The following is a 23,597-nucleotide window of genomic DNA, read 5'->3' as shown; positions in this document are numbered from 1 at the left end:
GGTTTGGCACAAGATGCGACGGGTTAATGCCTCAACATGCCACAGCTCACCGTTAGAGTGATTTAAGAATAATGCTGTGGGGCTGGAGATCAGGCAGTGTTTACCCACTCTGGATTAGTGAGTTTATTTACTCTGCCATCACAGTTTAAAGCCTTTAACTACCGTGTTTATAGAAGCACCAGAGTCAGTGCTGATCTAAACCCAAAACATTCACCCGACCCTCGCTGTGAATTTCTCACGTTTATTCTGCAGCGTTCTTGTAAACTAATAGGATAAATTCAAGACAAAAAGGGAAAAGCGATGCTGTTCATCACTTTGAATATGCTAGAAGTTGTTCAATACCTGGTGCTGGTGCTGCTGCATTATGGCGAGCTGAGCCTCCAGCTGCTCCAACATCTGGAGCTGCGGCGGCTTCAAGTTGGCCCGATTACTCCGTAACTGTTCCAACATCTGAAGACAGACAGAAAGAGTGAGAACCATGTGACACCTAAAAATAATGATGACCTTTTTTTTTAAGATAAATAGATGAAAATGTTGCTAACCTGTAATTTCTGTGGTGAGAGGTACCAGTTGGGGACTGGCTGTGCTGGATTACTGGCCCATGAATCACCCTGAGGTGAAAAAACAAAAAGAAGCTGTATTAAGGTGAATGAAACTGGAATTACCGCCTCTGCCACCCCAGTTCAGTTCTGAGTAAACTCTGCTTACTACGAGGGAAACAACTGCCATATTTACCTTGGCAGGACCGGAGGCTTTCCTCCTCTTGGCTGGGCAGGACTGGTCGTCCGCTTGGCCAAGCGAGCCCACGTGAGGAGGCAGAGACTGACCCGAGCCCCCGCCCTCTGCACTGTGATTGGGCTTACAAGCCTGTGGGGAGGGGGATAATGGAGGGAGAGGCGCAGGCAAAAGGGAAACAAATCAAAGGAGAAGAAAAAAAAAGATATATAAATGGATGGGTAAAACAAAGAGGATTGGAGCAGAGCCAGACGAAAAGAAAGTCATGAAAGAAGATGGTGGAAAAAGAAAAAAAGTTAAGGGTACGTGAGGAACAGGAAGAACAGGAAGAGGGAAAGAGGTGGTTATGGAGACATGGAGATGGGGATTGTGGAAAGAGAGAAACAAGGGAGAGCAATAATGTGATTCTGCGTTAAAGCTTCAATGACAGAAAGCAAAAAAACAAAACAAAACAAAAAAAACTAAACATTCCTGTGTGTCTAAAGGCGTTGCGTCAAATCACAGCAACACCCTCCAGGTTATCTTTCCTGTTTAAAGGAAAGCTGGGAAAACACGTACAGAGGCTACAACCAAACAGCATCTACAGCGCTCCAACTGTCCTCATGGGAAAGACTTAGTATGTTCCCAAGTTTGGCGAGACATTGCAAGGCAGTAGCAGCTGTTTAGGGACACAGTGGCATAACTCGACCTTGGAAGCCAAAGGTTACAAAGCATTCACACACTGACAGCCTTTAATATTAGTTTGGAGAAAGCTCATGAGCCAGATGTGACTGTACGGCCTGCGGAACAAGCCATCGTTTTAGCGTGCTGCGTTAAAAACAAAGCCAGATGACAAAAACGCAGCTTCGGTTTATTATTAATATCATTATCATCACTATTACTGAGCGTCAGGCTATAAAGTCACACCTGACCCAATGAAATCGGCTCATCTGAAGAATTTCGAACAAATTCATTCGCGCTCGAGTCGAGTGTCGCCACGTCGGCTGCTAAGAGATCAACACATTCCGACAACGACGACCACACGCAAACACGGACATAGCAGAGCTACGGCTATCTACTGCATGACCGACGTGTTTAAATGAAGTGGAGGTGAAACACTGCAAGGTGCCTAGGTCAGCTAATGAAGAGGGAAGGGGAGGAAAGGGAGTATTGGGGAGGAGGAAGACGAACAGAGCCAATAGGAAGCCTGGGGACAGTCTACGGCAGCACGACCTCACCGATCACACCGAGGCAGGGTGAAGAAAAGCCCCCACCAGGGAAAAAACAAAACAAAAAAAGAGAACGCATCAAACAAAAAAGAAAGAGGCAAAGTGTGTGTGAGAAGTAGAAACACAGCCACTTTACTTTTAATTAGAGCCCTTTAATCTGATCATGACGAGGGAGGGGGGGTGGAGGAGACTAGGGGTGGGGTGTAATCCCGAATACCAGGTTAGATTTAGGAAAAAAAGGATTAAAAGAAGAAATCGAAAAGGAAAAATAATGAGAAAAAAAATCATTTATCGGATTTTTTCGGTTTTTGAATCAAACTGAGTGTGATGGGTGAAGCCATGTGACTGCTGGAGGCCAAAAAAAACAAAGAAAAGAAAAAAGAAAAAAAGGAGAAGGGAGTGCAGCGGATGGATAGCACTTGGCTCGGTTTTGCTGTGAAGCGGCCGTGACCCCGTGAGCTTCTAGCAGTAGCCAATTGCGATAAGCTGCGACAAAAGAAGACTCGGAATGCAGTCGAGGTCTCCAATCGTGAGGGCAGCAGAGAAATAAAGGCGTTTTTATTTTGAGGGGTCGCCTTGTTATTGAGCTCAAGCGTTACCCATCGTTATGTACGACAGTGCATGCGTGTGTGCTGCCCTGCGGGTGTGTGCGTGTGTGTTTGAGAGCCTAAGTGTCTGAGTTTGGACTCAGAGGAAGGGAGGGGAGGTAGGAGGCGGGGGGAGGCAAGAAGAGGGGAGGAAGGAGGAGTGGGTGGGGTAAGTTGCTCTATCTGGTCTCTCACCTGCTGTGGTGCACTGCTCAGGCCTCCCTGCCTGGAGGTTAGCTCAGCTGGGATTGGCAGACTCCATGCCTCCTCAATAAGAGGGAGCATTTTACTTTTACTCTGTAGGCTACTGAGCTGGGGGTTACTCAACTGAGCCTAGGGGAATGGAGAACGACGTGAAAAAAATAAAAATAAAAAAAATAATAAAATACAAGGCTTTTTCTTTTTTTACTTTTTTTTTTGAAAACGATGACCTCAAAACAAAGAAATGATTAGCAATGGTAAGTTGGCAGAGGTTAAAAATAAGTAAATAAATAAATAAAACAACAAGTGAAGCCAAGTTGAGAATCTGACAGTGATTATGCCAACTTGCACTGGTCTGGCTAACTCAACCCTACAGTCATGTCATTAACAACATGAGGAGGTACATTCAGCAACAGTGATCCCAAACACAGTTACAGTGTCCATTAAAACAAGCCAGTGGAGCTTGTCTTAATGCCATGAAATTATGCTATAGTAAACTGGGTGGTAATGTAACATTCCTTCATGCATATGTAAAGAAAAAAATGACAGCATAGATGAATAAATTAACGCATGAGATGTGGGGTCGCCCAGGTTTTAAATCTGCGGGAGGGCTGAGGGCCACTTCGCTCAGCTAACATCAGCTGTCGTTAGCGCCAATCGTTCTCGAAATCCGTAAAAAGGAGATCTAATTATTTCTCAAAGGGTGTAGCAGGTTTATTCTTTGACCTCCGAAGTCTCTGTTGTGCTTGTCTAATCGCATCCCTTAGGAATGATTTCATTTAAACCTCAAAGGGATGGTAAAGAACAGCAAAAGGCAGAGAAGAAGATTAAGGTACTGGAGAAGAGCCCTTTAGAAACCACATGCGTTGCTATCCAAGTGCAAGGGAGTTTTAGGATTAGGAAGGTTCAGAAAAAGGGAGAGGCTACTAATGCTAAAGGGAGCCTACTACGAAGCCTGCACTGGTATCATTTTGTGTCTGTGGCGTTCACTGCACTGTTTTCTGCCCGTTATCTGCATGAGCCACGCCAAACAACTCCGGTGAACCCCAGAGCAGCTCCAACAAATTAAAGCAAACTTCAATCAGGGATAAAGTAGGTTACACGTCTTTTGATTGGTTGAAAAAAAACATAAAGCCCAATGATGCTTATTCACAGAGCACTTACAATTACAGGAAAAAGATTCTCCTCATTTCCACATAAATACCTTAAAAGTGAAAACATTCAACTTGGACATCCATTCATTTCTCGATACAGATGATCCAGTATTGCATATCTGTGAGGAGGGAAACACTGAGCCTTAGCTCTTAACAGCCTGTGAGCCACTTTTACAGCAATAACTGCAGCTAACGGTTTCGCCTTTTGATCAGTCTGGCTTAGCTTGGAGGAAATTTAAACTATTTCATTAAAAAGAATGTAATCAAGATGCTGGTGAGCTTCCTCAGGCCCTTCTACAGCATTTCTATTTGACTTTGCATAAGACAGGAAGACAAACCCAGCCTCAGGAGGTCACAAGCCGGCCCCAAGCTTGGATGGATGTGTCAGGAAGAACAAGCCATCTTGGCCGATATACATCACAACAGAATCAAATCATGATACTACCACCGCCGTGCTTCACACTGTCTCATGCACCGTTTCCCTTTCTTTGACCAAAACAATTTATTTTAGTCTCCTATGTCCACAAAACATTGTTCCAGCAGCTGTCTGGCTCACCCATGTGATCATCAGTAAACTGCATATGGGTAGCAGTATGCTTTATGGAGAGCGGTGGCTTTCTCCTTGTAGGCCAGCCATTAATATTACTGTTAATCAGCGCTCTGCTGTTAGTGGACTCAGGAACATGAGCCAATATGGGAGGCTCAACCTGTTTAGAAGTTAGTCTGGGAACATAATTCAGGTTGCACAGGAACCACACTATGAAGTATAGAGGATAATTCTTCTTTACTGGCAACAGCAGTCTGACTGCAGATCAGTCGAATCCAAACTCTTCTCAGATGGTTATGTAATCTCCTCTGGCCTGCTGAACATCCACAGCTCTTTTTGCAAGGTTCTCAGAAAACTTGGTTCCTCGTGCAACAGTTGTCTTCCTCAAAGACGTGTTGTAAAGATCAGATTCCTGTTTTGAAAATAAAATCAGGCCACCCCACCTCACCTGACTGCCACCTCACTGACTGAAATCACGAGGTTACTTGACACCCTCCCCTCACAGATATGCAAACTGGGATGTGCTTATCTGCTTTAAAGGCATTGTGTGAAAATCAAATCATATTTATGTCACAATGCAGAAACACAGATTTGACCCTAAAATGTAAAAACGCTAACTTTATCCTGCAATTGTAAGAAGGAAATCGCAACCAGCAGTTTCAGTAAGCGTTCTCATCTCAACATGCTACAATTAAAGCTACTCGACTGCCTAACCTGGGGAAAAACCGTTTATGAAAACCTCACTGTTGCTGTTAGACAAATATCTTTGCACTTCTGTTAAATTTTCTTCAAACAAAATAATCCAGCTGACGCCATATACCCATCCAAACAGCCTTTGCATGGTTGCTTCTTCTATGATATCCTCCTCACCACCCACCTGCAGGCATTTGATGCGGTGGGTTAGCGCAACAGTGTTGGTGCAGCCCTTGCTGCGAGTGGCATTGATGTAGCACTTGATGGCGTCGTGCGGCTGGTTGCAGGACTCGTACAGCGTGCCCAGGTCCATCCAGGCAGCGGCGTGGCTGTGGTCCAGCTGCACGGCGCAGATGTACGCCTGCAGAGCGTCCATGGGCTGGTTCTGCTGCTGGTACAACACCCTGAGGACAGGGGCAGAGGGGGGAAGAGGGAGGGGAGGATGACGATAGAAGGGGGAAGAAAAATTATAATGATGATGCAGAAAAAAATGGTTTTAAATATTTTTCTTTGTGAAAACAAGTAATAGATTACTTTTAAATACAAAAGTTACCCTATTGAGCACCAGGTGTCTGCATTGGCCTCTGATTTGTCTATGGATTGCCGATAAGACATGAAGGCATCCTGGACTTTCCCAATACTGGAGTAGCACCTGTGGAAAGACAAAGGCTGTCACGATATGGAAATAATATTCCAAAAATACATTCCTCTTTACAAATTCCACCCTTTGACATGCTTAAAGGGTAACACCAGCTGACACCTGGTGTTACCAGATCCATAACAGAACAAATACTTTCAATCAACTAGACAATGGCAATAGAGAAGGCTCACCCACAGAGTCATTAAGGAAATTAAAACATGAGGAGGATCGGAAAATGAAGCCCTGTGTGTAAAGTGGTGGTGGCAATTTCTGATTCTCCTCACCTCCATTACTAATCTGCTTTCGGCCAAAAAGTGACAACCAATACACAAAATGATGCGCCAAAAGAATGTACCTCCCTGATCAACCACCAAAGAGAACACAGTGCTGATATTGCCAAGCTATGGATTTAAATTTCACCTTCAATAAACCTTTTACAACACAGCCCAAATTCCCATGCTTTTTCTTAAGCCTTGATTTTATTCCACTGAGGACACTGACAGCTGAAAACCCAATTCTTAAGTAGCTACTCCTGTTCTAGTCCTGACGTTCGCTTCAAGTCTGCTGCCCGGGGTGCATGCATAGATGCTGAACTGGAATCTAAATTCTCAGTGGAGTAGTGTGTGGTCACCAACAAACAAACAAAACAAAAAGAGAAAAATAAAAGAAGTGGAAAGAAGGAAGCTCTTCAGTCTGCGAGGGGGGAGCCAATTAGATTAAAAGTAGCTTAAAAGGAGAGTAAAGTGAGCTAGAACTGCTTGTTTCAGACAGAGTATGAACAAGGAGCCCAAAGTTAATGGGGGTTATTTTTAACTGCTAATCATGCAAAGCCACTCTAATGAAGTTGAAAAATAAAAATATGGAGCTGGAAATACATGCCTAGGAGCAGCTAGCCAGCAGCATTAGCCACTAATGCATAGACCTAATAGCTAATCAGAAAGGAATTGGGGCTTGTCCAGCTCAGCTGTCCAGGACACACAAACAGCCCACACACTGCTTTTAGAGCCTCACAATCCATTATTTTATTGCTTTATTTCAGGAAAGCAGAGGTAAGGAGCACACTAGTATCAAACGCTACAATCCTCTGTAGGCTGTTTTTCCAGTGTGCAGCATACCTGCCAAGGAAGTACCAGGACTGTCCAGAGTTAGGGTCGGCCTCCAGAGACTTCTGCAGACACTGGATGGCATAGCTGTCCCTGCTTCCTCTGTCCCCGAGCTGCTCCACCGTGTGATGCATCCAGCCTGGGAATATATCCAATTACCCAACTGTGTGTTTGTTTTTAAGAAATATCAAAACTATGATATATCCTTAGAAAACCTTACCTAACTGCTGCAGGGTAGTGGCCTTCACCTGCGCAGGAAGATCCTCTGTCTGCAGAAGGCTCTCGTAAGCCTCCTTGGAAGCCCGGTATTTCTTCTGGATATGGGAAAAGGATAAGAGGAAATGTAACAAGGATTAAAAAAGTAAAAAAAAAAAACACAAAACAAAAACCAACAATAGTGTAGACCTATAGCTTTTAGTTTATAGTTATAGTTTTTTTTATAGTTGCTATTTTGGCCGTCTTTCCATCTCTGTTAACCTGCAGCAGGAGACAGGAATGTAGTAATCATGCTGACTGCACTTCCCACCCTTCTTAATTTAGCCGGGGGTCTTTCACTGCAGCGGCGTGTTCTGACACAGCACAATTAAAAAAAATAAAATACAATAAAATAAATAATTCAAAAAAAAAAAAAAAAAAAAAGATAAACGCATCCCTGAGCTGCCGAGAGCTACTGTACCTCGCCAATGAAACCCACATAAAGACAGAGAGAGGGAGACCACCAGCATACAAAAGAGGGGGAGACAGACTTTCTTGTTTCCGTGGCAACCCTGTCGATCGGCCGAGAGTAATCTCCTATCCCCTCCCGCGCGCCACCCACTCAAGCACCCTGCTCCGTCCTCAATTTGTCAGCACGTAGTTCAAATTTAAAAAGAAAAAGAAAAGAGAAAATAGGAAACAGGGCAATCCCCGGCATTCAGACGCCCTGCTATTTTTTTACACCGCTAAGTCAAAGCTATTCGCCTCGCTGTTCCACATTCAATCGACATGCAGCACTTACACCCCCCCCTCCTTCTCAATTACTCAGCATAGATGGGGGGGTGGGGGCAAATCTAGTCTTGTACCCTTGAGAGCAAGCAGAGCTCAAGTGCAGGTCGAATCAAGCATCAAACACTTACCTGAATCTCATACAGATGAGCAATGTGGAACTGAACTACAAAAAAAAAAAAGAGAGAGAGAGAGACAAGAACACAAGCGTGTTAGAGGTTACTCAACATTTCAAGAAAAACTGAGTCCCTCCTCAGTGTGTTTCCAAAAGTCTTTGGAAAGTAGTGCTGAGCTGTCAATAAAAAAGAGGTGTCAGAAACCCGAGGCTGGCCCAGTCTACATGAACAGAGCAGGTAGGTAAGCTGTGCTCCTGGCAGCACCTTCCTTTGTCTGGAGCGCTGCAGTGTCTGATCTAAGCTGCCTGAGTGACTCTCAGCAGATGGAGAGGGAGAGAGAGAGTGGAGAGGAGGGAGAGAGAGAGCACGAACAAGCGAGAGAAAGAGAGAGGGAGGGGGGTGGGGAGTAAGATGGGGGCTGCCCTTGCTACGTATGTGAGCGAGTTAGAAAAGCAGTGAGGGGGGACACAAAGAAGCAAAGGCAAACAGCGGGAGCCTGGGCAAAAATGGATATTGCTATCACCAAGGTAACAGGTAGCACGGCGGGCGAGATGAGATGGGAGCAGCATATCAAATAATTCCAGTGCTCTAAGTAGACTGAAGCGAAACCACCGGTCTAACGCTGCGTACAGAAGGATGGTGAAAGGAGAAAAGATGGAGGGGAGAGCTGAAAGAATAAAAAGTAATGATGCATATTCACAAAAGCGGTTAGATACAATTAATAACATAACACTCAAATAAATAGAAAAGGTGCTTACTTTCAGCTTTGGACAAAGTGCAGGGGTTGGAGTCAATCAAAGCCAGCTGAAAATGCTGTAAGAGAGAAATGAGTAGACAGAATCAATCACTTATTCACTCTTATATTTGTCACTAGCTGCCAGCTTATTCAGGCACTGAATGGGAGCTCCCATCCTTTTTGTGTTGTGCTCTGCTCGCTCGTTTCACGCTTCAAGGTCAGCTTGAAGTGTGAAACCGCTGCTGTTGACAAAATCCACCTTTGCTTTTGTTCGCTTCATCGCCGGTTCTCGGGATTCGTTCAAGAGTGATGCGCGACTCTTTAAGCTGCACGTACCTTTAGGCTTGACTCGTAGTCTGTGTTGACCTTGAACATGAGACCTAGGCGCAGGTGGATCTCCTTAGCCCGGGAGAACCCCGGGTCAATGTACAGCACCTCCTGGAATGCTTTGATCGCCCTGTGGGAGAATTAAAAGGAAGCGGTGGTGGGCGGGGAGGGGGAGAAAAAAAGAGAAGGGTGATTAATAGAAACATTTAGATTCAGAGAAAAACTCGAGGTATTAGCAAAAGCTGATCTCCGACAGCAGCTGCTTGTTCCAGTCATGCTGCCGGCGTGCCATCTTCTACTCAACACTAAAGATGCTTCTTCCCTGGAAACTGAGAACGCACCCTGTTTGTTACACACAATAAAAAGTTTAAGCAATCTAAGCTTTTATTTAACGCTTTTTGAGGGTTTCTATCTAGCTCCAAACTGACCGGAAATGTGTTAAATGACATTTCATGATCAACAAATTCATTAGTCATTTCTATGCGAATAGTATGTCAGCTTGCGACCTAAATGACACATTACTTCCTGTGTGGACACCCTTTAAGCCGCCACAATACCCGCCACATTGGTCGTTTCGTGCGCCGCAGGTTACATCATCACACATTCACCACTTCCACAGTGCGTCTTTGTCTCATCTCCTGGTTCTGTCAGAGGTTTCTTCCTGTTTATAGGGAGTTTTTCCTTCCCACTGTCACCAAGTGCTTGCTCATGGGGGTCACCTGAGTGTTCAGATTCTCTCTCTACTATTGTAGGCTCTCTACCTTACAATATAAAGCACCCTGAGTCCTCTTCAATAAGCAGTAAAGACCGTTTCAAATAGAAAACCGACCAAAGACTGAAGATTTCTTACAACAGACCATACTACTCCCTTCACAGAACCGCCCAAAGTGGCTGTAAACAGAGCAGATGCAGATCTGTGCAAGAAGACCATTATCTCTGAGTTAGCTCTCCAGCTCTCAACTGGCCGCTTCATTCAATGGCACCAGTGAGAGTCAGATAATGATGATTTGTGATGGTAAATAAATTCAAATGGTAGATAAACGTGCATTAGATGTACCACTGGAAACAACAAAAGAAGCAAGTGGTAAAAATGTCCTGACATCTGAAAAATGTCTCTGAAAACAATCACGTGTTGAAAACAACGCCTCAGTGGAATTTGCCTGCAGCTGGTAACAGCTGGATTTGCTGATGTCTGCATCTCGAAGAATCTAATTTAGCTGATTCTTATTGGCAACTCAGCCAGAACAGAGTCTCTCTTGCTGGCCGTGGCGTTGCTATGGAAACAAGATAGGACAGCTCACCATCAAAGGCAGATTTTCAGCTGGTAAACATATACAGACTACAACTGAGCTGTGTAATCACAGAGGCACGCTTCTTTGGATAACTCCCTTGAATCGTTGCGCTCACCGTTGTTGCTGTTTGAAAGTGCCATCTTCTGAGGCATGCAACTTCTGTCTTGCATCAGTAGAGCACACCAATATTTTTAATTTTAATATTTGAAATTGCTCAAATACTTGACACTGATCATAGGTGTGCTGCTGCCAAAGACTTCACTGATTTGGTGTGGGTTTAATAAATGAGCAGTCGGTGGATTGGATCACTTTTGAGCAGTATTTGTAGCCTGCTTGTAGACAGAGTATTACTAAGTGACCAATCACATATGGGCATTCTTCGGCTTCATGCAGGTCAACAGTCCATGTGGAGAACAAAGGAGGGATTTATTTCCTGAGATACATCTTAAAAGCAGTGGCTGCTGTCTGGTGATGTTGTTTTATGATGCCGTTATCATGAGGTGGTTATCGGCTTCCTCTGTTAAGCGAGGCTGTCTGCTATAGGCTCTGTGTGCGCTCATGTAAAAAGGCACGTTCCACGCATCACATGACTATTCACTCAGAAAACCCAGACTTTAAGCTCAACCCAGCTTGTCAACCCGTTAACCTGGCTTCGTGGTACACCCCTCAAATGTCCTAAAACACTTACAAATTGTCCACAGAGGCTGAGTTAGCAGAGTAGCTGATAGATTCACAAATTGGTGCAAACCATTCTTTATCTAAATCCAGCTAACAAGCATATCCATAATCTAGGCATGAAAATGGCATTGATTGTCTCATCTAACGGGTCCCTGAACGGCCCACATGCGGGCAATGGGAAATTAGGATTCAAATGTAAATAAGTTTACATCAGGCACCAAACACACTTTGATAAACTCCCCAACAGAGAATGGATTACTGGTTTTTGCGATTTATCCTCAAAATCACAAAAACTTTGTTGCTTTTATTTTGATGGTGACTATTTTGGTTTACATATGTACTTATGTGCAAATGAACGCAGCTTGACCGATATCTACTGCACTCTGAAGCTGCTGCCTGAATCTAGTGTTAACAAGTTCAGCTCACTATAAAACAAAGATGGAAAACACCCCTCTTTTTTTATTTGCACTAATAAAAACTGCTGCCCGCAAGCTACAATCACCTGTGAAACCTCGTTTAGTTCTTCATTTTCTTTTTGCTTTTTTTTAATAAATATGATTATTGCAAATTGCCTTGAAATATTTTGACATAATTTTGAGGTTATATCACCCACAATAGCAAACAACAAAACCTACCATCAAGGTAACTACTGTATCTTATCAGCCTACTAGTCCAATAAGCCACATGAAATCTGTTTTTAAAAAGTGTAAAAAATTTTTTAAAGGCAAACATTAAGAAACAACAGTATTTTTTCTTGTTTAGCTGATATCCATCCACTTATGCTCAGCATAATGTAGTGTGACATTGTAACATTTTCCCCATCTACCACCATTCTGCCACAGCCCGATGTGATTTTCTCTTTAATCCAGAACAGCCCCAGAAGAGATTCACAGTGCATTTATTACATAAATAATAATGATCTCAGCAGACTCTCCCTGTGTCTATCCAAATGAAGAAATAATATTCATAATAATGAAAAAAAGAAGTTGCCACTCACCACTGAAAGGCATTATAGTGGAAGTAGACCATTCCAAGGCCATACAGAAAGGCGGCATTCTGGGAGTAAAGACAGAAAGGTGAGCAATTATTTAGCTACCAAACAATGCAGTGTTTTGGTTTTTTTTTAACTATAGCAAATCAACCTACCAAATTACAGCAACCCAAAAGGTACTAAACTTATGTGAAGATTTGCTAATGTGCTACTAAAATGGACAGAATAAATCAGACGTCAGTGGGGTGAAAAAAGAAACTGGTGGCTAACTGATTATATAACACTGCAGCACCTGATAGAATTTGATAAAAAAAGAACAAAAACAAAAAACAAAACTAGAATTTAGGCTCACCGCCAAGTGTCAACTTTGCAGGAAACAGTGAAAATGACTGACATGAAACCTGAAACCGCATCTTACGCCAACATCTAACCCAGCTGAGACCAAACGTGCTTCCGGTATATGTGTGGGAAATGTGTGTGTGTGTGTGTGTTAGAGTGAGAGTGAAAGAAGGTGAGAATATCACAAACAATAAGGGAAAGTGAACGTGTAGGCCTGCGTGTCTTACCTTCCAGTAGTCTGACTGTAAACTGTAGTACCTCTGGTATGCTGATAATGCTGTAAGGAGATGCAAACAAAGATTTACGAGAGGAAATGACCAAGCAGCAAGCTGTAGAGGTTTGTTCTTAGAGGAACAATAACTACTGTGCTTAAAAATGTGAAACGTACTCAAAAGGCATGACAGCTGAAATAGAAATCATTTATTCGACCAAAACAGTGGCAGGAAAAAAACAAAGAGCGTATAACCCACTTGAGTGCAGGTGAAGAGATGACTCACCTTTCGGATAATCCTCCAAGAGGAGGTTGAAGTGGCCCAGCTGGCAGAATAACTCAGGGTCCACTTTGCCCTCTGCCTTAAGGATGAGTGAATCGTAGCACCGAACAGCCTGGAGGGAATACAAAAATAACACCGGCTCAATTCTGTGTGTCGCATGCAAACATCCACATCCGCAAAGAAAAGAAGCGTGGTGTAAGAACTTTACAAAGTCACAGCATGGCTGACGTCAGCTTCCAAAATCTCTTCTGCAGATAAATATCATGTTAGGATTTCAGCTTGCTGCAGAAGAAAGCTTTTGCAGTATATCTCGTAGAGATCTCTCCGGCCTGTGGGAGTACAGAGGCCACCGACTCTGAGCTCCGCATCTGCCGGAGGTCTTTAGCCCTTACATTTACTGCATATGTACATTAGGGCTGGAAACCAGATAAAATGATAACAATCAGGCATGGTCAATATAAAGTCAATAGAACTAAGTCCATCCTTGTTTTGGCAGACATCTGGAAAGGCCAATGGCAATAAGAACAGCGCTGAACCGAGCCGAGCCAATCATGCTTTTGGAATAGAATAAAGCCACGTCAGGATAGGCTGGCAGCTAATGTTTGGGTTGCTGATGCCGTACACACCAGAATGTTAGGAGTGTGAGTGAGAAAAAGACCAAATAACAATGGACAATGCTAATGACAACCCGAGCAACAGTATTACTGTACACATCAAACAAGACTTTGCAGTCCTGGACACCAAATACTGATATTTTATTAAATAAATGAAAACACTTTGGGAATGCTATGAACAAGAGAGCTAATCTCATGCACCTAAGTCAGCTGACCAAACTTGCATTAAATCAGTTCAACCCAAAAAACAAACAAATCATCCAACACTGGACACACTTAGCTTGTCAACTGTACCTCGTAATTTAGAGCAAGCTAACGGCTCGATCACACGAGTAAAAACAGAAGCCTCCTTACATCTACATAAAAAACAAAAAACAAAAACAACCCAAAAACACAACTGCTCCTTTCGATGTGAAGGAGCAGCGGCTCTACTCTGAGCCGCTCTCGGATGGCTGAACTCCTCACCCCATCTCTGAGGGTGAGGAGTTCAGACTCAGGTTCAGACCCCTATGAGTGAAAGATCCAGGGAACAGTTCACCCTGCCTGGGACAGGGTTACCAGGGGCCTGCCCTGGAGCCAGGCCTGGGAAGGGTGCCCGAGGGCGGCCGGGCACAGCCTGAAAAAGGGACATGGGCACATCCTCCTGCAGGCCCACTACCCACAGGAGGCGCCGTAGGGGTCGGGTGCAATGTGTTCCGGGCGGTGACCAGGAACAGAAGGCCCTGGCGGACTGATCCCCAGCAACCAAGAGTAGTCATCATATCGCAAAATGTAAAAATGACAACTTCATCATATCGCAGGGTGTCTAGTAATTCTAACTTCTAGTTTTATCTACATTATTTATTTGGAACTGACCAAAGAATTCAGTTTTTCATTTAGTTTGTGTTCTTCTATAACACCTGAAGCTTCTGACTGGTCAGAATTAAAAATTAAATCAAATATTTTAACCAAAAATTAAATTACAACTTTGCATCTCAGGAGAAAACAGGGACCTTAAAAACTGGCATAAATAATGACTCAATTTATATCATCATAGACATCAACTGACATGAAAAGAATTAGATTAGATAAGATTAGAAAGATAAGATGATAACAAACATTCATGTTTTATTTTATGCATCTGTTAAAACACTTGACTCCAGGTACACGACGCCCAGCTTGAAACAATTCACGCAAGTCAAGCTGCCCGAGAGTCACAGAATTTACAGAAAATGTTAAAATTTTGTGATATATATATATATACACTGTTATCGGGACGATAGATGTCTTATATCGGGATATGAGATTTTGGTCATATCGCACAGCCCTATTATTAATACACTACTGGAAAACTGAAAGCAAATTAGTAAAGCAGCTCCAGCAGCAAATGATTCAACACTGTGTTTGGAGTTGACTGACCGCAAAAGTTTCACAAAATAAAAGATTTATCAGCCACTTCTGTGAAATTAAATAAATAAATTTTAAAAATTCTCCACCTATCTGCCCACGCTGTACCCATGGAGGTAATTATAACAATTTATGCACTGATATTGTGTCAGAAACGGGCTATTCGCTGTTATTGCTCTCCAGTTATCCATCCGTTTAACTGTGACCATGAAGGAAGTCCGAGCCATGAAAAAAAATCAAGCACATGTTGTCCATTTCCCCTGCTGCACCAGGGCAAACAAACACAACCCGTGACCTCACCTTGCACATCGTTTCTTTGGTGCCACACTGAGATCGCATCAAAGATGGCCCAGCTGGTGCTCGACACCGAGCGTGGCAGCAGTTCTGCCACTCCGAGCTGAGGAGAGCCAGCTGCTCAAGTAAGAGAAACTAAGATTGCAGTTCCAAGCACATGCAGAAGGAGGGAATGTTTTATCTCTCGTCTTTGTGGACAGGCCAGTTCAACCACAGCTATTAAATGGAGAAATAACTACCAAACACACTGAAAAAGGACCTCTGTTTGCCTTTGTTGGGTAGCGCTGCCATTTCCAAGAAGCAGTTATGTAATCAAAAGCTTTTATTTTACACGGTTATCATTGTGATGAAAGACCGAAGGAGAAAATGCAGCAGCAAACACCATTAGGGAAAGAAAAACAGAGCAAAATGTGAAGAGTGTCAACAGCCGAGGACAGATTTACAGCAATAATACTTGAGCACGTTTGGCTACGTCTGAAGACTTCTTATTTTTGTAGTTTAAATGTAAGCATGAGGTTTTCTAAATCTCAGCCTTGCAGATAAATTACTTGCTGTCTTTTCTTCAAAATGAGGAGATGTCATCAGAACTCATATTAGCAATTCCTTTGAAAACCAAAATTCTGAAAATGCATCAGGACTTGTTCTTGTCAGTACTGTAAGCAGTCCGGGGAGTGCACATACTGAAGCTACAAGTCTTCCAGAAGTAGGGCTGAACGATTATGGAAAATAATCTAATTGCGATTTTTTGCCCCAATATTGCGATTGCGATGCGATATGCGATTATTTTTTAAGGTATTTGTCTTCTGTATTATTAAACAAAGACAAGCAATACATCATATAGTATGGCCAATACTATATTACATTAATTTTAAACTGTTCTTTCCTGGAAGACAGACCTCTGTTATGATGACATGAGGTGATGCATGAATTGATGACTGACATTTTTATTTAACTTCTTCAATCACAACAGTATATTTGAACATACACAATAGTTTATTTTTAGCTTACAAACATCTGAGCATAAAGTGCTGACAAGGAACCCTGGTGTAAACATTAAAATGAAAGTCAGTACAATGTGCAGATTGCAGAAATATACATAAACAAAATCAGTGGCTTTACCACACTCAGTTTTTCGACATCTGTGAACTACTAGACAGTCATTCAATTAAAAAAATAATATTAAATAAATAAAACTAATAAATAAAAAATACACACATCTTACTGATCTCTGCAGTCAGTAACATTACACATAAAGTGCAAACATAATAGCAATTGTATAAACACACACACAAACACGCCTTTAAAGTTTAAAGGCGTGAAATTGGACGGTCTAGTTCTGATTAGCGTCACCGCTGTCTCGGTGGAGTTTAATAAACTCGGCCGTCTGCTTCTTGCTATCTAAAATATAACCAGACACTGGCGTAAATTCTCGACTGTCTCATACTTCTGTTTAATAAGTTTTCTGTTTGACGTTTAGTCAGCTGTGTGAAAACCAAGGAGGAACCCACCCGGGGGATTAATAAAGTTTTATTTTATCTAATCTAATAACTTTAATCTCAGCCAAACCGATTTACTCACGAACAAACAAAACACTGAAAAAAGCCCAACAATAACATTTTTAGGTTGTCTAAGTGACTTATATATTACGTTTAACCCGAGCAGCGAAACTCCGCGGTGATCTGAAAATGATGTGCCGGGAGTTGTGCCGTTCTCGGCCGCATCAGTAACCCTCGAGCTCCCGGCTAGCTGTCGAGCTGGTGGGTAGCAGACGCCTCTGAAAACGTCGAAGCACTTTTGCAAATATGGGATATCTTGATAAACCGAGCAGATATTTGATGTTTACACAACTACTTTCTCGCCTGAAAATATGTTAAAAGTTTATTTTGTGACCCAGAAAGATTAGTATGAGTAATTTTAAAACTTAGTAGCGGCCGCCATTGCTGGAAACTGGAGTTTGGCTGGGCCGCGCTATGAATTCTGGGATATGGTAGTAATTTGGACAGCCTTCGGCGCGTCGCTGTGACGTAATCGGTCTACAAATGCGGCCTCAGGAGGATGCAGCCCATGAATTGTATAATATAATCGCAGTATAATCGAAGCCTTTGCGGTTAGAAAATTGCACTTGATCATGTCGCGATATTATCGCAAATGCGATATATCGTTCAGCCCTATCCAGAAGCATACACATACAAGTGCGAGTCTACCCTTATATACTGAAGAAAGATGCCCACAAGCAGAGGAAAAAAATAAAAATGGAAGATGGACACTAGTGCAGCTGTTCCAATTGCATCGCCACAACTTATTGACAAGAAAAACATTAAGAGTCTGGTGGTAAGTGATTCGCAAAAGGCATTATGCGAACAACGCTATCGTGCTTTCCAGACCAGGGAGGAAAAACTTCCAATTAACTAGAAGCACCTATGGGAGAATCAGTCAGGGCCAAGAATGCTGGAAATCTGCCGATTGCAGTTCCTGGCTGGTCAGTTGGCTTGATCTTGCTCAAGAACAAGACCAACTAAGTCTTGGGTTTGGGTAATAATTCTCCAAGCTTTCTGAAGCTCTATCAAAATTTTTCCATTGAGTTTTTCATTCATTTTTCAGATGCCTAACTCAAGAGATTAGCCAGTGTTTTGTCTACACATAACTTTGTAAAGAACCAATATTACATTTCATCTTTATGCACTTTGTTTCTAGCAAATTGTTCCAAAAACATCACTTGTTCAGCTTCCTTTGACTCTAAGAAAAATGCCAAAGATAACAGTTTGACAAACATAAAGCTGAGTTTTTTTGTTTGTTTTGAGCTATAAAACAAATACTTCACATATCTTATCATGATCTTCAGTGTGTCCTTAAAAACGTTGAGAAAACCAGACAAGTGACAGCCAAAAGAAGAAGTGACAGGCCTAAAAATCTATTTACAGCAGATTAACAGTATCTGAAAGTCATGTCCTTAAGAAACAGGAAAAACATCCAGGAAAGACCTGACACAAGACCTGAGAGTTGCATCTAGCCCTTTAGTAGATCATCTACTGTTCACTCAAGCCTAATCACAAGTGGTCTCAGTGGAAGGAAGGGAAACAGGGAGAAAAAGAAAGTACGCCAAATTACACAACAACTGGACTGAATATCAGTGGCAACGGGTCTCATGGAGCGATGAACCCAAATTTGACATTTTTCAGCATGACTTGATCCGAAACACGCTGCCAATGCATTAAAAGCATACCAGGACAGAAAAGCACACAGTGAACACTATCAATCATGGACTGGCCTCCCCAGAGTCTGAACCGCAACATCCAAAGACGACCTTTGAATGTCCTTCAAGGAGCTTGGAGAACTGTTCCTAAAGACTGCTTAAAGAACTACAAGAAAAACTGCCTAAGAGAGTTCAGACTGTGTTGAAGAATAAAAGTGGTCACACCAAATATTGACTTTCAAGTTTGTTAGAATTGTACAAACTTATTTACTGTATTTCTATGCATGTTTGGTTAAAGAGGAGTGGCAGAAGTCTCACGGTGTGGTGGTTAGCACTGTTACCTTCCAGCAACCTCAAATCCAACCTGGGATCTTTTTGTAGTCTATGTGTTCTGTCCAGCTACTGTGGCTCACTCCTACAGTCTTAACAACATGCGTGGAGCTAGACAAATTAGTCATTCTAAAATTGCCTGTAAATGCCAGTGGTTACCATCTCTATGTGTTGGCCTTGCAACAGATTAGCAATCTTGTCTAGGGTGTTTTCTGCCTTTTGCCCTATAACAGCCTCCCCACAACCCTCAATTGGATAAGATGAAGATAATGGACGGAAATACTGAATATCAAATATTTGCACAATAGATTGAAACGTGGATATTCATTTTCTTCCATTTTACAATTGATACCAAACTGCTACAAAAAAACTCAAAAATAAAACGATAGAAGCAAAAAAACCATTGCTCATCTCAATTGGACTTCTGTACCAGAAATGTACGGTCAACATTTGTGTTGTTGCTGTGGGACAAAATTTAAATGTATAAATGTGTGGGTGAAAAAGTAGAGGAAAATCTCAAGTGAATAAGTAGAGAAACAGAAAATGCAAGTGCTGCGATGCACGTTTATTGCAGGCCAAAGTTAAGGAAGTAAAACCTAATCATACTTTGTAACACGATCATCTGATTTGGGATCACTGAAGGCAAGACTTTCAAAAAAGGCTGACTGTTGGAGCATGAATGGCAGGAGGGTTCAGCTGCCGTCATACATCGGATCGTTTTTCTACACAGCAGCTAGAGTCACATCTGCATTTTGATCATAAATAAGTGAGTAAACATGGTTTAAAATTGTTTTTAACAGTGGACACCCGATGAACTTGATCCTTGAGCTCTAGGGTGATATGTGAGGAAAAACAAAACAACAGAAAAACATGTCAATCTCAGAGAATCTCTGACGACATTTATAACCACTCATCACAGAGATCAATGCACATTTCAGAGTTCAGTTCTTCAGAAATGACTGGCCATGGTTATTTCAACAGAGATGGAGAAAAAAAGTGATATGGTCCTGTGAGCTATGACGGTAATAAGAATATTATGCTGAATTATGGTGGTTTTGAATGTCCTGGATTTTTTTTTTCCTTTCATTCATTTATTTTGAATGAATATTTAGGGTCTACCCTAGGTTTCTGGAGGGCTAAGGCGCTGCAAGGAGGGAATGCATTAGCATCTTCAGACTTTTTGAAGTTATCATCTGTGACAGCTGATTTTCTGCTTTTCATCATGAATTTATCCCCGCCATGGCAGCAGAACATGTTGCAGGAGCCATTGCAGGTTAAACTGGGCTATTTGAGCACTTTTGAAAACAGTCTGAAAACACTCGCTAACTGTTACAACATTAACGCTACAAAAAAAACAAGACCTCTATTTAAAAGCATTACCTGATCAATGGATAGTCTAGTCCCTTCATATTCCACAACCTTACCTTTTTATGGTTACAGTGGTCCCTCGCTATAACATGGTTCACCTTTTGCAGCCTCGCTGTTTTTGCAGATTTTTTGTGCAATTTTGCATGCTGTTTGTTTTGGTTTGGTTGGTTTTTTGTTTTTGTTTTTTTTACAGTGCATTGTGTTCTGCGTCCTGATTGGCTGTAGACCATTGTCAGTCTCCTCCGTGCCGTGTCTCCTGTACAGTACAGAATGGTTTCACCTAGGGCTGGGCCATATCATACCGTTCACAGTAATACCGGTATAATGTTGGGTAACGATAAGAAAATGAAATATCGCGATAGAATATGGGTAAAACGCGCATGCGCAGTGCCTTTGTTTTCATACACACATGGCAGAAAAAGCATGGCGGCGACAGAGAATGAGAAGGGCGAAAGCGGATCGTTGAATGAAGCAGATGAACCAGAATTGGTTTACAAAAATGCTGCAACTTCAGTGGTGTGGAACTGGTTTAGCTTTCGTCCGTCAGATACACAACAAAGCACTATTTCTGGTAGAGCATGCTAGCGGGCCGTCGTTATTATTGTGTTGTTTGGAAAATATGGCACACTTAAAATCAATCCTTTGATTTTTCTGAAAATCGACAGTGCCCCTTATAATCCCGTGTGCCTTATGTATGAATTCTGGTTGTGTTTACTGACCTCGAAACGATTTTATGTACACGGCGCTCGAAAATCTGTCAAATGTTTTAGTACGACTTTGCTAAGCTACCAACTCGCGCTGCTTGATGGATTGTCGGAGCATTACAGCTATCGTAGGCAGGCGCCTCGCGGAGTGATAAGTACTGTGCTTCAACATAATATTAACGTATTGTGTGTGCATAACCTCTTTTTAGGTTTTGTGGATATTATACATGGTTATGCTGAGGATATGTCGGCCAATTTCCACTGGAAATGCCTTTTGGTTAAACTGTCAGCAAGGAATTTGCATTTTCACTGTTAAATTTTTATATAACTTTAATGCACATTAAAAAAAACAGCTGCTTGTTTAACTGAAAATACACTGTTGTGTTTTTTGCACTAATAAAGTTGTGGAGTTGTATTTTGTCTAATGTCAATTATATATTCAGTCATATCGTTATTGCAAATTTTCAAATGTATATCGTGATAAATGTTTTTGGTCATATCTCCCTGCTCTAGTTTCAGCTTGTCAAATTTACACAAATCTTCGATCGCTAGCATTGTGACTCTGAAGTGCTGTAGTGTATATTTGTACGTTTTCTCCCCAACAAACACAACAATGTCGACGAAACGTCTTGCACCGTAAAAGGCACCTGTGGATGCCTTTGGTTTCATTCTATAATACTGGGCTGATTTTTCGACCAAGGTTTGAACTTTGAGAGTGTTTAAACAAGAGAGAAAAGTGTAAAAATGTTTGTGCCTGTGAGAAAACTGTGTAGTGAGGGGTTTTACAGCCTTAAAACATCTATAATAGCTGTAAATGATAAAGTTGTATACTTTGCGGATTTCACCTATCGTGGGTTATTTTTAGAACGCAACTCCCGCGATAAATGAGGGAACACTACTGCTACAATAATATTAAACAGTAAGAACAATAATATTTGGTGTAATTATTCAATCTACAGAGATTCAAGACTACAGCCGAGGCCCAAGTTGGGAGTTCGCCTAGTAATCGGAAGGTTGCCGGTTCGAGCCCTGGCTCAGACAGTCTCGGTCGTTGTGTCCTTGGGCAAGACACTTCACCTACCTACCGCCTACTGGTGTTGGCCAGAAAGGCCGATGGCGCGATATGGCAGCCTTGCTTCTGTCAGTCTGCCCCAGGGCAGCTGTGGCTACAACTGTAGCTTGCCTCCACCAGTGTGTGAATGGGTGGATGACTGGGTGTGTAAAGCGCTTTGGGGTCCCTAGGCGGGACTAGTAAAAGCGCTATACAAATACAGGCCATTTACCATTTACACTGCAGACAAATTTAAAAAAATTCAGTAGTGGGCACCAGCACCTGTACTATTGTTTGATCATCCCATGTAAATAAACGTCTCTATTAAAAAAGTGGGTATAAGTCACAGACATGATGATAGCCATTTATTTCTAATGTCAACATTATATTTCGTTGACAGAATGTTAGAATGGTTGTGGAGCAGCCTGACCATGAGGAATAATGTTAGGTACAATGTGTTAGCTTTACAGCTAATATAGCGTTTATATATCACATTAACCACTGCAAACATTTTAGCCTGGCTCAATCAAAGCTAAATAAAAACAAATGAGGGGTGGCTCAAGAGTTTAGTACAGTGTATCTATAAGAGCTAGGCAGTTAATTAAAAATGAACAAAAATCACAGTCACAATCTGACATAATTTTGCACTTGCATTTATTTATTTTTTTAAACTTCTGTTAATACTTCCCCACATTGTATTCACATACTGTCCTCTTAAAAAAATAAAATAAAATAAAATACCATAACCTGTGATTTCACATGACTCCGTGTGAACGCATTTTGGAAAGCAGACATCAGACATAGTATGGTGGTTTACACATTTGCCCAACAAGCAGAAGATCCTCTTTTCAATCCCAGGAGGAGACACAAATCCTTAAGGATTGTGTCAAAAACAGCATCTGGTGTTTAAAATATTTATTTTATTATTATATTTAATAATACAAATAAACAGATCTGCTAAATCAAACGTGTAGCAACTTGCTGTTTGAACATTTGACCACAATCACCCCCCCCTCTCAAAAAAAACATGGTCAAAGTCTTTTTCTTCTTTTTTTTTTTTAACTATACTATTTGGGCTTACAGACTTCCTTTAACAGGATAGTAGGCAAGACGCACAGTAAACGGCCTGAGGGCGGATTTGAACTTGGGCCTTATGGCACATGGGTCACCTGCAAAACTCAGTAAGCTAAACCAGCAGCCCAACAAAAAGAACAAAAGCAGCATGCACATAAATAAAAACATTTTCCGATTTAGTTACATTTTAATTTATTATTGGTTTTATATGAGTGGTACAAACATTTGTGCTAGAGCAGCCAGGTTAAAACCACCCATATCTGGAACAACTATGATTGCCTGGTCAAAAACAGCAGCACTGTTGCAAAATTAACAACTTTTCATTCCCCCTTTAGCGCCTAAAACGAAGCAGAGCATACTCAACTGTCTGCAGTAGTACTTGTGAATGAGCCCTGTGCACATGCATAGTGTTACCCATATAGAAGCTGTGTACTACCTGATGGTTAAAAAAAATAAATACATTGATTATTTAACCTACATATGTAGTTGAACTCACAACACAGACATGGTCTTTAACTGAACACCTCCGTCAGCTCAGACTAATGCAGCTTGATTCCATAAAACGTGCACAGATAAATCTGTTATTTATCTGTTATTAACCTCTGTCTCACTTCCACAGCATGTCTTTTATCCTGTCTTCCTTCTCTCACCCCAACCGGTCGCAGCAGATGGCCGCCCCTCCCTGAGCCTGGTTCTGCCGGAGGTTTCTTCCTGTTAAAAGGGAGTTTTTCCTTCCCACTGTTGCCAAAGTGCTTGCT

The 23,597-nt window shown here is 41.9% G+C and overlaps 1 protein-coding gene across 2 annotated transcripts in view; it reads right to left on the bottom strand.

Moving 5' to 3' along the window:
- The window catches only part of LOC146681684 (lysine-specific demethylase 6A-like), a 36,474-nt gene that overhangs the window by 7,758 nt on the left and 5,119 nt on the right, over window positions 1-23,597 (bottom strand). Inside the window, exons 3-16 of one of the 2 annotated variants that reach the window (XM_085449139.1) lie at window positions 12,829-12,937; window positions 12,559-12,608; window positions 11,999-12,057; window positions 9,041-9,161; window positions 8,727-8,781; window positions 7,984-8,018; window positions 7,089-7,182; window positions 6,881-7,007; window positions 5,679-5,777; window positions 5,310-5,529; window positions 2,726-2,863; window positions 736-867; window positions 543-611; window positions 343-450 (exon numbers count right to left, since the gene is read on the bottom strand). In XM_085449139.1, the coding sequence (XP_085305265.1) occupies window positions 343-450; window positions 543-611; window positions 736-867; window positions 2,726-2,863; window positions 5,310-5,529; window positions 5,679-5,777; window positions 6,881-7,007; window positions 7,089-7,182; window positions 7,984-8,018; window positions 8,727-8,781; window positions 9,041-9,161; window positions 11,999-12,057; window positions 12,559-12,608; window positions 12,829-12,937 (1,416 nt within the window). The remainder of the gene's footprint in view (window positions 1-342; window positions 451-542; window positions 612-735; window positions 868-2,725; window positions 2,864-5,309; window positions 5,530-5,678; window positions 5,778-6,880; window positions 7,008-7,088; window positions 7,183-7,983; window positions 8,019-8,726; window positions 8,782-9,040; window positions 9,162-11,998; window positions 12,058-12,558; window positions 12,609-12,828; window positions 12,938-23,597) is intronic. The other variant, XM_085449140.1, reaches the window with a different exon arrangement.

This window comes from Copadichromis virginalis, linkage group LG23, assembly GCF_057382275.1.
Source record: "Copadichromis virginalis isolate Kocher_CV1m ecotype Utaka linkage group LG23, C_Virginalis_male_GT1.1, whole genome shotgun sequence".
In the NCBI taxonomy this organism is placed as follows: Eukaryota; Metazoa; Chordata; class Actinopteri; order Cichliformes; family Cichlidae; genus Copadichromis; species Copadichromis virginalis.
This window is presented reverse-complemented; position numbering and strand designations above follow the sequence as displayed.